The sequence below is a fragment of the Nerophis lumbriciformis genome, linkage group LG39 (genome assembly GCF_033978685.3).
Source record: "Nerophis lumbriciformis linkage group LG39, RoL_Nlum_v2.1, whole genome shotgun sequence".
NCBI classification, from domain to species: Eukaryota; Metazoa; Chordata; class Actinopteri; order Syngnathiformes; family Syngnathidae; genus Nerophis; species Nerophis lumbriciformis.
In genome coordinates, this window is record NC_084586.2 from 21,259,790 (window position 1) to 21,272,866 (window position 13,077).

At 39.6% G+C, this 13,077-nt stretch overlaps 1 protein-coding gene across 1 annotated transcript in view; it reads left to right on the forward strand.

Annotated features, from left to right (window-relative positions):
* Nucleotides 1-13,077, forward strand: part of sardh (sarcosine dehydrogenase) — a 149,750-nt gene that overhangs the window by 16,773 nt on the left and 119,900 nt on the right. Inside the window, exon 4 of the mRNA XM_061931931.2 lies at nt 5,686-5,864. Coding sequence (XP_061787915.1) covers nt 5,686-5,864 — 179 coding nt within the window. The remainder of the gene's footprint in view (nt 1-5,685; nt 5,865-13,077) is intronic.

Here is a 13,077-nt window from a genome sequence, read left to right on the forward strand (position 1 = left end):
TTATTATTTGATACCTGTTTATTTGTCATTTTGGCAAACATCGGGCGGTAACAAAAATAAACTTGTGAATTAGACCAACGTAAAATAAAATTTTCAATTCAGTTCTTATGATTCTTTTATTCTTTATTAGTTAGTAATCAGATTCCTCACATGTAGCACACATTACCACTGTGCGTTTGTGCTCCTTGCACACAGGCTTCTTGCACTGCGAACACCAGCTGCTGACTTTTCTGTCTTTGGCAGATGGGCAGATCGCACACCTCTTCCTCTTCGCCACACCCTTCTGTCTTATGTCCTCTTCTGGTTGGGTGGTGACTATGGTTTGTTTTTCTATCCCACATCTTTCCATTGCCTCTATGATATGCTTTTGGAGTGTGGGTGTGCCCTCCATGCGGCTCTTCATATATGGCATGACCAGCTCTTTGCCCAGCTCCTTGATGAATAGTCGGCGTGCATTGGTGACACCACCCATGTAACCAGGGTGTTCTGTAGTGAAGTTGGTGTAAGCATTGAGGGTGGCAATATCCAGCATATTGTACCAGAGCACCATGGGCCACCTCCGTGTTCTCCGCCTGCATGTGTAGGTGCCAACCATCTGATCTGTTGTGTCCACTCCTCCTTTTGTTCTGTTGTAGTACAGTATCACTTCTGGTTTCTTCTTCTGACTGTAATCCACTGCTTTGTCACCTGAAAGGAGTGTCAAACCAATAAAGGCCATGAATTCCTCTTTCTTGACACTTCTCCACGTTTTCCTTCTAGCTGCGGCTGCTCTTCGTCCCTCTAAGTTGGTGCATTTTAGAACCTCCTCAATGATGTTGTCACTGATGAACATATCCCATGCATCTTTCGGTGAAACAGCTCTTGATCCGGGTGTAGGTCCTGGGCAGCTTCTGAGCCTCAGAATGTTATGGCTTCTTGTTCTGCTGGAAGTGGGGGGATTCTCATTCCAGTAAGACCCCTTTTTACTCATTCTATTGGACTGGGTCTGTGCTTCCTCTTCTGAGGATTCATCATCAGATGAGTCACCTATGTCTATGTCTTCTTCATCTCGGAGAGCTGGATTTGAAGACACACCCACATCAACAGGGGGGGGGTTACCCACATATGCGGTCCTCTCCAAGGTTTCTCATAGTCATTCACATCGACGTCCCACTGGGGTGAGTTTTTCCTTGCCCGTATGTGGGCTTTGTACCGAGGATGTCGTTGTGGCTTGTGCAGCCCTTTGAGACACTTGTGATTTAGGGCTATATAAATAAAGATTGATTGATTGATTGATCTTCAGCTTGATCCTGGGGCACATAGTCCGGGTCATCATCCTCAGATATTTCAGACTCCGAATCATTTCCAATCGCCTCCTCATCTGGTTCTTCATCCAGCATCCATAGAACCATCTCAGCTGTAAATCTTTTAGCCATACTCTGGATAAAGCAAATCAAACGTACAATACTGTAAAATGCACATCAATCTAAATATTTATCTTGAGTTTTATGTTGGTGACCCAGCTATAAGATTAGTTTAGCTAACAAGAATATGTCAACAGTTAGCTAATAGTATTGCAAATATTTCCCTTTCTGACAAGTGACGCACTAAATTATGCCAACCCTTTCACAAGGCATCAAATATTTTCTTAGGTAGAACAATTGTAAAATAACTTACTTACTGATCAGATGTTCAAAGGTGTTGAGTAGAAAAATGTGTCAGGTGAGCAGTTGTCCGCACCAAATACATTCCTAATTGCAAACATGCTCAAATTCAAAAGGTTCCTACCAAATGTCACAGTGAATGCAGGTGGGTCATTTCTGACCCATGTGTGTGAAGTTGATGTATGAATACAAAAGCTGTGCTTGTTCATAGAGTAAGAAAGGAAACATAAAAAATATGATTTTAGCTGAACAAAAACATGATATTTACTGAATATATGTGATAGTAAACGATAAAATACATTTATTTGAAATATATAGCAAAGCAACGCTCAGGCTAACATGAAATAACATAGAAAATAGATGTGGGTCATTTTTGACCCATGTTGTGCATTGGAAGTGTAGTAATACAAATATCATTTTTATTCAAAAATTATGAAGAGAAAGAATAAAATAACAATGTTTAATGACCAAAAACAAGTTAATTGAGGAATACCTGGAATACTGAAAGATTACATTCAATTATTGCAAAGAAACAGATAATAAAAACTTGGTTGGGTCACATTTGACCCATGTTATGCATCAAAGGGTTAAAGCTAAAACTCATGGGCTCGGTACATCTTAGAAGTCAGGATTACTCTTGCAACAACACGTTCTGCCAGGTAAACTGTCTAAACTTAGCACTTTTAGTTAGCATGCTAATGTTTTATGCTCATATTTAGCTAATGTTGTCTAAAAATCATGGATTTTGATATTGTACTTGACGCCATCTTAGAAGTACGCTAACTTTTCCTGTTAGCATGCTAACATTTTATGCTGGTATTTTAGCTAATTCCATTAATTTGAATCTGCAAATCATGGATTTCAATATCATACTTGCCGCCATCTTAGAAGTGTGCTATTTTTGCCATCATCATGCTAACGTGTTATGCTAGCATTTTTGTAAATGTTATTTGTTTCAACCTAAAAATAAAGGCCCCATAATGCCATCTTTGAAGTATGCTAACTTTTTTTCTCTATTATCAGGCTAACATTAGCATGCTAACGAGTTATGCTAGCACTTTGCAAATTTCATTCATTTAAACCTACAAATCGTGGCTTTTGCGTATTTTAGCTCATTTTATTCTTTTGAAACCAAAAATCCTGGATCTGAATACTGTCCTAGGTGCCATCTTAGGACACTGACTTTTTCTATGTTAGCATGCTAACGTTTTATGCTAGCATTTTAGCTAATTCCATTCATTTGAATCTACAAATATCGTACTTGCCGCCATCTTAGAAGTGTGCTATTTTTGCCATCATCATGCTAACGTGTTATGCTAGCATTTTTGTAAATGTTATTTGTTTCAACCTAAAAATAAAGGCCCCATAATGCCATCTTTGAAGTATGCTAACTTTTTTTCTCTATTATCAGGCTAACATTAGCATGCTAACGAGTTATGCTAGCTAGCACTTTGCAAATTTAATTCATTTAAACCTAAAAATCGTGGCTTTTGCGTATTTTAGCTCATTTTATTCTTTTGAAACCAAAAATCCTGGATCTGAATACTGTCCTAGGTGCCATCTTAGGACACTGACTTTTTCTATGTTAGCATGCTAACGTTTTATGCTAGCATTTTAGCTAATTCCATTCATTTGAATCTACAAATATCGTACTTGCCGCCATCTTAGAAGTGTGCTATTTTTGCCATCATCATGCTAACGTGTTATGCTAGCATTTTTGTAAATGTTATTTGTTTCAACCTAAAAATAAAGGCCCCATAATGCCATCTTTGATGTATGCTAACTTTTTTTCTATATTACCAGGCTACCATTAGCATGCTAACGAGTTATGCTAGCACTTTGCAAATTTCATTCATTTAAACCTAAAAATCGTGGCTTTTGCGTATTTTAGCTCATTTTATTCTTTTGAAACCAAAAAATCCTGGATCTGAATACTGTACTAGGTGCCATCTTAGGACACTGACTTTTTCTATGTTAGCATGCTAACGTTTTATGCTAGCATTTTAGCTAATTCCATTCATTTGAATCTACAAATATCGTACTTGCCGCCATCTTAGAAGTGTGCTATTTTTGCCATCATCATGCTAACGTGTTATGCTAGCATTTTTGTAAATGTTATTTGTTTCAACCTAAAAATAAAGGCCCCATAATGCCATCTTTGAAGTATGCTAACTTGTTTTCTATATTACCAGGCTACCATTAGCATGCTAACGAGTTATGCTAGCACTTTGCAAATTTCATTCATTTAAACCTAAAAATCGTGGCTTTTGCGTATTTTAGCTCATTTTATTCTTTTGAAACCAAAAATCCTGGATCTGAATACTGTCCTAGGTGCCATCTTAGGACACTGACTTTTCTATGTTAGCATGCTAACGTTTTATGCTAGCATTTTAGCTAATTCCATTCATTTGAATCTAGAAATGTCGTACTTGCCGCCATCTTAGAAGTGTGCTATTTTTGCCATCATCATGCTAACATGTTATGCTAGCATTTTTGTAAATGTTATTTGTTTCAACCTAAAAATAAAGGCCCCATAATGCCATCTTTGAAGTATGCTAACTTCTTTTCTATATTACCAGGCTACCATTAGCATGCTAACGAGTTATGCTAGCACTTTACAAATTTCATTCATTTAAACCTAAAAATCGTGGCTTTTGCGTATTTTAGCTCATTTTATTCTTTTGAAACAAAAAATCCTGGATTTGGATACTGTACTAGGTGCCATCTTAGGACACTGACTTTTTCTATGTTAGCATGCTAACGTTCTATGCTAGCATTTTAGCTGATTCCATTCATTTGAATCTACAAATATCGTACTTGCCGCCATCTTAGAAGTGTGCTATTTTTGCTATCATCATGCTAACGTGTTATGCTAGCATTTTTGTAAATGTTATTTGTTTCAACCTAAAAATAAAGGCCCCATAATGCCATCTTTGAAGTATGCTAACTTTTTTTCTATATTACCAGGCTACCATTAGCATGCTAACGAGTTATGCTAGCACTTTGCAAATTTCATTCATTTAAACCTAAAAATCGTGGCTTTTGCGTATTTTAGCTCATTTTATTCTTTTGAAACAAAAAATCCTGGATCTGAATACTGTCCTAGGTGCCATCTTAGGACACTGACTTTTTCTATGTTAGCATGCTAACGCTTTATGCTAGCATTTTAGCTAATTCCATTCATTTGAATCTACAAATATCGTACTTGCCGCCATCTTAGAAGTGTGCTATTTTTGCTATCATCATGTTAACGTGTTATGCTAGCATTTTTGTAAATGTTATTTGTTTCAACCTAAAAATAAAGGCCCCATAATGCCATCTTTGAAGTATGCTAACTTTTTTTCTCTATTATCAGGCTAACATTAGCATGCTAACGAGTTATGCTAGCACTTTGCAAATTTCATTCATTCAAACCTAAAAATCGTGGCTTTTGCGTATTTTAGCTCATTTTATTCTTTTGAAACCAAAAATCCTGGATCTGAATACTGTCCTAGGTGCCATCTTAGGACACTGACTTTTTCTATGTTAGCATGCTAACGTTTTATGCTAGCATTTTAGCTAATTCCATTCATTTGAATCTACAAATATCGTACTTGCCGCCATCTTAGAAGTGTGCTATTTTTGCCATCATCATGCTAACGTGTTATGCTAGCATTTTTGTAAATGTTATTTGTTTCAACCTAAAAATAAAGGCCCCATAATGCCATCTTTGAAGTATGCTAACTTTTTTTTCTATATTACCAGGCTACCATTAGCATGCTAACGAGTTATGCTAGCACTTTGCAAATTTCATTCATTTAAACCTAAAAATCGTGGCTTTTGCGTATTTTAGCTCATTTTATTCTTTTGAAACCAAAAATCCTGGATCTGAATACTGTCCTAGGTGCCATCTTAGGACACTGACTTTTTCTATGTTAGCATGCTAACGCTTTATGCTAGCATTAGAGCTAATTGTTGCAAGTATGCTAAGTGTTTCCATGATAAGGAGCTAACACAGCACAGAGAGGGAATGTTCTATCATGTGTGAGCTGCTCTCTTGCAGGCCTCCTATGGCAGCTGCGCCCCAGCGACGTAGAGGTGGAGCTCCTGGCCCACACCAGGAAGGTGGTGAGCCAAGACCTGGAGGAGGAGACGGGCCTCCACACGGGCTGGATCCAGAACGGAGGACTGTTCATCGCCTCCAACAAGCAGAGGCTGGACGAGTACAAGCGCCTCATGTCGGTAAAGAGCAGCGCTAGTCAACCTTCCTACATGTCTCATTCACTCTTTACAAATACAAATAAGCAGAGGTGGGTAGAGTAGCCAGAAATTGTACTCAAGTAAGAGTACTGTTACTTTAGAGATTTATTACTCAAGTAAAAGTAAGGAGTAGTCACCCAAATATTTACTTGAGTAAAAGTAAAAAGTATGTTGTGAAAAAACTACTCAAGTACTGAGTAACTGATGAGTAACATACACACTCGTATCATATATCATATCATATATATATATATATATATATATACCGTATTTTCCGCACTATAAGGCGCACCTCCCATCCATCCATCCATTTTCTACCGCTTATTCCCTTTGGGGTCGCGGGGGGCGCTGGAGCCTATCTCAGCTACAATCGGGCGGAAGGCGGGGTACACCCTGGACAAGTCGCCACCTCATCACAGGGCCATAAGGCGCACCTAAAAACCACAAATTTTCTCAAAAGCTGACAGTGCGCCTTATAATCCGGTGCGCCTTATATATGGGTTAATATTAATATTAATTTTCATAAAGTTTTGGTCTCGCAACTACGGTAAACAGCCGCCATCTTTTTTCCCCGTAGAAGAGGAAGTGCTTCTTCTTCTACGCAAGCAACCGCCAAGGTAAGCACCCGCCCCCATAGAACAGGAAGCGCTTCTTCTTCTACTGTAAGCAACCACCCGCCCGCGTAGAAGAAGAAAAAGCGCGCGGATATTACGTTTCATTTCCTTTGTGTGTTTACATCTGTAAAGACCACAAAATGGCTCCTACTAAGCGACAGGTTGTAAAAACAAGATAGCTGAAAAAAAGTTCCGGCCAGAGAACATTATCAACATGGACGAGGTTCCACTGACTTTTGATATTCCTGTGAACCGCACTGTGGATACAACGGGAGCACGTACGGTGAATATTCGCACCACAGGGAATGAGAAGTCATCCTTCACTGTGGTTCTAGCTTGCCATGCTAATGGCCAGAAACTTCCACCCATGGTGATATTCAAAAGGAAGACCTTGCCAAAAGAGACCTTTCCAGCCGGCGTCATCATAAAAGCTAACTCGAAGGGATGGATGGATGAAGAAAAGATGAGCGAGTGGTTAAGGGAAGTTTACGCGAAGAGGCCGGGTGGCTTTTTTCACGCAGCTTCGTCCATGTTGATATACGACTCCATGCGCGCCCACATCACGCTGGTTTTTAATATATTATTAAAGTTTGACTGACCTATCTGACTGTTTTTTTGACATTCCTTTAGCGCAGTTAGATGCGGCTTATAACACGGGGCGGCTTATAGGTGGACAAAGTTTTGAAATATGCCGTTCATTGAAGGCGCGGCTTATAACCCAGGGCGCCTTATGGTGCGGAAAATACGTATATACATTGATATATACAGTATATAATTTATATTTATTTATTTTGCTGTTTTTGTTTACATGTTAAAGGTGTTTTAATGAATATACAAGCATGTTTAACATATAGATTCCTTTCTTTCATGAAGACAAGAATATAAGTTGGTGTATTACCTGATTCTGATGACTTGCATTGATTGTAATCAGACAGTAGTGATGATAACGTCCACGTTTTCAAATGGAGGAGAAGAAAAGTTCCTCCTTTCTGTCTAATACCACATGAAAGTGGTGGGTTTTTGGCATCTTATTTGTCCAGCTTCCATATTCGTTTTTATACACTTTACAAGAAATACATTGGCGGCAAACTCCGTAGCTTGTTTGTGCTGGCTTTCGGAGACTCTTGTTTTGAAAGCGCAGGCGCGATGGAGCGGCACTTTTATTGTGAAGACAGGAACTGTGCAGTCAGTCTTTAGGCTTTTGACGGGATGAACGGTTGAAATAAAAAAGTATCTTTTTTCCTTCACACTTTTGATTGATTGGAACTTTTATTAGTAGATTGCACAGTACAGTACATATTCCGTACAATTGACCACTAAATGGTAACACCCCAATAAGTTTTTCAACTTGTTTAAGTCAGGTCATGTGACCGCCTGGCTCTGTTTGATTGGTCCAACGTCACCAGTGACTGCATCTGATTGGTGGAACGAAGTGAACGTCACCAGTAAGGCAGGCACTTTGAAGGTCTGTCTGACAGACCAAAACAAACAAAGCGTGCATTAACGGATCGATAAAAATGAGTAGCGAGTAGCGAGCTGAATGTAGATAGAAGTAGCGGAGTAAAAGTAGCGTTCCTTCTCTATAAATATACTTAAGTAAAAGTATGTTGCATTAAAACTACTCTTAGAAGTACAATTTATCCCAAAAGTTACTCAAGTAGATGTAACGGAGTAAATGTAGCGCGTTACTACCCACCTCTGCTTGCCAACCCTCCCGATTATCCCAGGAGACTTCCGAATTTCAGTGCCCCTCCCGAAAATCTCCCGGGGCAACCATTCTCCCGATTTCCACCTAAAGGCACTGCCTTTAGCGTCCTCCACAAACTATCGTCACGACCGCTTTTCCTCCATACAAACAGCATGCCGACACAGTCACATAACATATGCAGCTTTTACACACACATAAGCAGAGGTGGGTAGTAACGCGCTACATTTACTCCGTTACATCTACTTGAGTAACATTTGGGATAAATTGTACTTCTAAGAGTAGTTTTAATGCAACATACTTTTACTTTTACTTGAGTATATTTATAGAGAAGAAACGCTACTTTTACTCCGCTACTTTTATCTACATTCAGCTCGCTACTCGCTACTAATTTTTATCGATCTGTTAATGCACGCTTTGTTTGTTTTGGTCTGTCAGACAGACCTTCAAAGTGCCTGCGTTTCAACAAATACAGTCACTGGTGACGTTCACTCCGTTCCACCAATCAGATGCAGTCACTGGTGACGTTGGACCAATCAAACAGAGCCAGGTGGTCACATGACCTGACTTAAACAAGTTGAAAAACGTATTCGGGTGTTACCATTTAGTGGTCAATTGTACGGAATATGTACTGTACTGTGCAATCTACTAATAAAAGTTCCAATCAATCAATCAAACGTGTGAAGGAAAAAAGACCCTTTTTTATTTCAACCGTACATCCCGTCAAAAGCCTAAAGACTGACTGCACAGTTCCTGTCTTCACAATAAAAGTGCCGCTCCATCGCGCCTGCGCTTTCAAAATAAGAGTCTCCGAAAGCCAGCACAAACAAGCTAGCAAGCGACGGAGTTTGCCGCCAATGTATTTCTTGTAAAGTGTATAAAAACGAATATGGAAGCTGGACAAATAAGATGGCAAAAAACCAACCACTTTCATGTGGTATTAGACAGAAAGGAGGAACTTTTTTTCTCCTCCATTTGAAAACGTGGACGTTATCATCACTACTGTCTGATTACAATCAATGCAAGTCATCAGAATCAGGTAATACACCAACTTATATTCTTGTCTTCATGAAAGAAAGGAATCTATATGTGTTAAACATGCATGTATATTCATTAAAACACCTTTAACATGTAAACAAAAACAGCAAAATAAATAAATATAAATTATATACTGTATATATCAATGTATGTATATATATATGTGTGTATATATATATATATATATATGTGTTTGTGTATGTGTATATATATATATATATATATATATATATATATATATATATATATATATATGTATGTGTGGGGAAAAAAAATCACAAGACTATTTCATCTCTACAGGCCTGTTTCATGAGGGGGGGGGGTACCCTCAATCATCAGGAGATTTTAATGGGAGCATTCACATACCATGGTTTATATAGGGCACAGAGTGGGTGGGTACAGGCTGGCGTAGGGGCGTGGTGATTGGCTCATGTGTTACCTAGGAGGTGTTTCCGTCTGTGGCGGCATGCTGTTACAATTTCGCTGCGCTTGTTGAGGGATGACAGGTCTGGACGGTATATAATAAACAGTTACTCTTTCAAGCATAGGTTGCATCTTTTATTACCACTATTGTAAGTATGGCAAATTCTTGCATCCAGCACACCTTACAATAGTGGTAATAAAAGATGCAACCTATGCTTGAAAGAGAAACTGTTTATTATTTACCGTCCAGACCTGTCATCCCTCAACAAGCGCAGCGAAATTGTAACAGCAGGCCGCCACAGACGGAAACACCTCCTAGGTAACACATGAGCCAATCACCACGCCCCTACACCAGCCTGTACCCACCCACTCTGTGCCCTATATAAACCATGGTATGTGAATGCTCCCATTAAAATCTCCTGATGATTGAGGGTACCCCCCCTCATGAAACAGGCCTGTAGAGATGAAATAGTCTTGTGATTTTTTTTTTCTCCCACACATACATATATTGCGCTCTACTACGGTATCGAGCACTATTTTTTGGATAACCTTATTAAGACATATATATATATATATATATACACGTGTGTGTATATGTTACTCAGTACTTGAGTAGTTTTTTCACAACATACTTTTTACTTTTACTCAAGTAAATATTTGGGTGACTACTCCTTACTTTTACTTGAGTAATAAATCTCTAAAGTAACAGTACTCTTACTTGAGTACAATTTCTGGCTACTCTACCCACCTCTGCACATAAGTGAATGCAAGCCATACTTGGTCAACAGCCATACAGGTCACACTGAGGGTGGCCGTATAAACAACTTTAACACTGTTACGAATATACGCCACACTGTGAACCCACACCAAACAAGAATGACAAACACATTTCGGGAGAACATCCGCACCGTAACCACAACATAAACACAACAGAACAAATACCCAGAACCCCTTTGCAGCACTAACTCTTCCGGGACGCTACAATATACACCCCCGTTACCACCTTGTAAAGAACATCATGTCATGGCTGTCTTGAGTTTCCAATCATTTCTACAAGTCTTATTTTTTTGTGATAAAGTGATTGGAGCACATACCGTATTTCCTTGAATTGCCGCCGGGTATAAAGTATGCGCATGCAGGGTCAAACTCGTTTCGCAAAATAATTAACGCATGCCTAGAATTACCTCCAGATAAATCACGTACCTACTACGTTTTTAGCGATACCCGGCAGTTCGCGGTATTGCAAATGTTCGTAGCAATCATCTGGTAGTGTTGGACAGGAAGTCATTCATAAGCATCCGGTTTACTTTCAAAATAAAATACTCCCGTTTTCCAGGCGAGCCTCGTTTTTGACACTTTGAGAGGTCCTCGTGGGTGGCGATGGACATGCTGATTCTGGGAGGTCCACACATTCAAGAATAATGTACAGGCATATCCAGGGCAGCTAAATGGGGATATGGGGGCTGATACGGAGACCGGGAAAAGCATGGGAGCAAATAAGCAGGAGACATCTAGCATACATACAGGTAAAAGCCAGTAAATTAGAATATTTTGAAAAACTTGATTTATTTCAGTAATTGCATTCAAAAGGTGTAACTTGTACATTATATTTATTCATTGCACACAGACTGATGCATTCAAATGTTTATTTCATTTAATTTTGATGATTTGAAGTGGCAACAAATGAAAATCCAAAATTCCGTGTGTCACAAAATTTGAATATTACTTAAGGCTAATACAAAAAAGGGATTTTTAGAAATGTTGGCCAACTGAAAAGTATGAAAATGAAAAATATGAGCATGTACAATACTCAATACTTGGTTGGAGCTCCTTTTGCCTCAATTACTGCGTTAATGCGGCGTGGCATGGAGTCGATGAGTTTCTGGCACTGCTCAGGTGTTATGAGAGCCCAGGTTGCTCTGATAGTGGCCTTCAACTCTTCTGCGTTTTTGGGTCTGGCATTCTGCATCTTCCTTTTCACAATACCCCACAGATTTTCTATGGGGCTAAGGTCAGGGGAGTTGGGGGGCCAATTTAGAACAGAAATACCATGGTCCGTAAACCAGGCACGGGTAGATTTTGCGCTGTGTGCAGGCGCCAAGTCCTGTTGGAACTTGAAATCTCCATCTCCATAGAGCAGGTCAGCAGCAGGAAGCATGAAGTGCTCTAAAACTTGCTGGTAGACGGCTGCGTTGACCCTGGATCTCAGGAAACAGAGTGGACCGACACCAGCAGATGACATGGCACCCCAAACCATCACTGATGGTGGAAACTTTACACTAGACTTCAGGCAACGTGGATCCTGTGCCTCTCCTGTCTTCCTCCAGACTCTGGGACCTGGATTTCCAAAGGAAATGCAAAATTTGCTTTCGTCAGAAAACATGACTTTGGACCACTCAGCAGCAGTCCAGCTCTTTTTTTCCTTAGCCCAGGTGAGACGCTTTTCGCGCTGTTTCTTGGTCAACAGTGGCTTGACACGAGGTATGCGGCAGTTGAAACCCATGTCTTTCAAGCGTCTCTTGGTGGTGGATCTTGAAGCACTGACTCCAGCAGCTGTCCACTCCTTCTGAATCTCCCCCACATTTTTGAATGTTTTTTTTTTTCCACAATCTTGACCAGGGCGCGGTGATCCCTATCGCTTGTACACTTTTTCTGACCACAGTTTTTCCTTCCCTTTGCCTCTCCATTAATGTGTTTGGACACAGAGCTCAGAGAACAGCCAGCCTCTTCAGCAATAACCTTTTGTGTCTTTCCCTCCTTGTGCAATGTGTCGATGGTTGCCTTTTGGACAGCTGTCAAATCTGAAGTCTTCCCCATGTTTGTGTAGGCTTCAGAACTGGACTGAGAGACCATTTAAAGCCCTTTGCAGGTGTTTTGAGTTAATCAGCTGATTAGTTTGTGGCACCAGGTGTCTTCAAAATGTAACCCTTACACAATATTCTAATTTTGTGACACACGGAATTTTGGATTTTCATTTGTTGCCACTTCAAATCATCAAAATTAAATGAAATAAACATTTGAATGCATCAGTCTGTGTGCAATGAATAAATATAATGTACAAGTTACACCTTTTGAATGCAATTACTGAAATAAATCAAGTTTTTCAAAATATTCTAATTTACTGGCTTTTACCTGTATACATTGTACCGCTGTGTTATCACGCAGGTACTTGGGAGACATTCAACAATTACGTATGCAAAGGGGGGTGGGGTTGGGGGTCAAAGTCCTGGGGGGGAAATGCGCACAATTAAGTAGCATCATTTGTATAGTAAATTTTGCGTACGGGGGTTGGGGTCAAAATCCTGGAGAAAAATGCGTACGTAATTGTTGACTGACCCCTTGTAAAAATAAAGAGTGTCACGTTATAATTGCCTTTTCAGACCCAAACAAAAAGAACTCCCATTGTGCTTTAAAT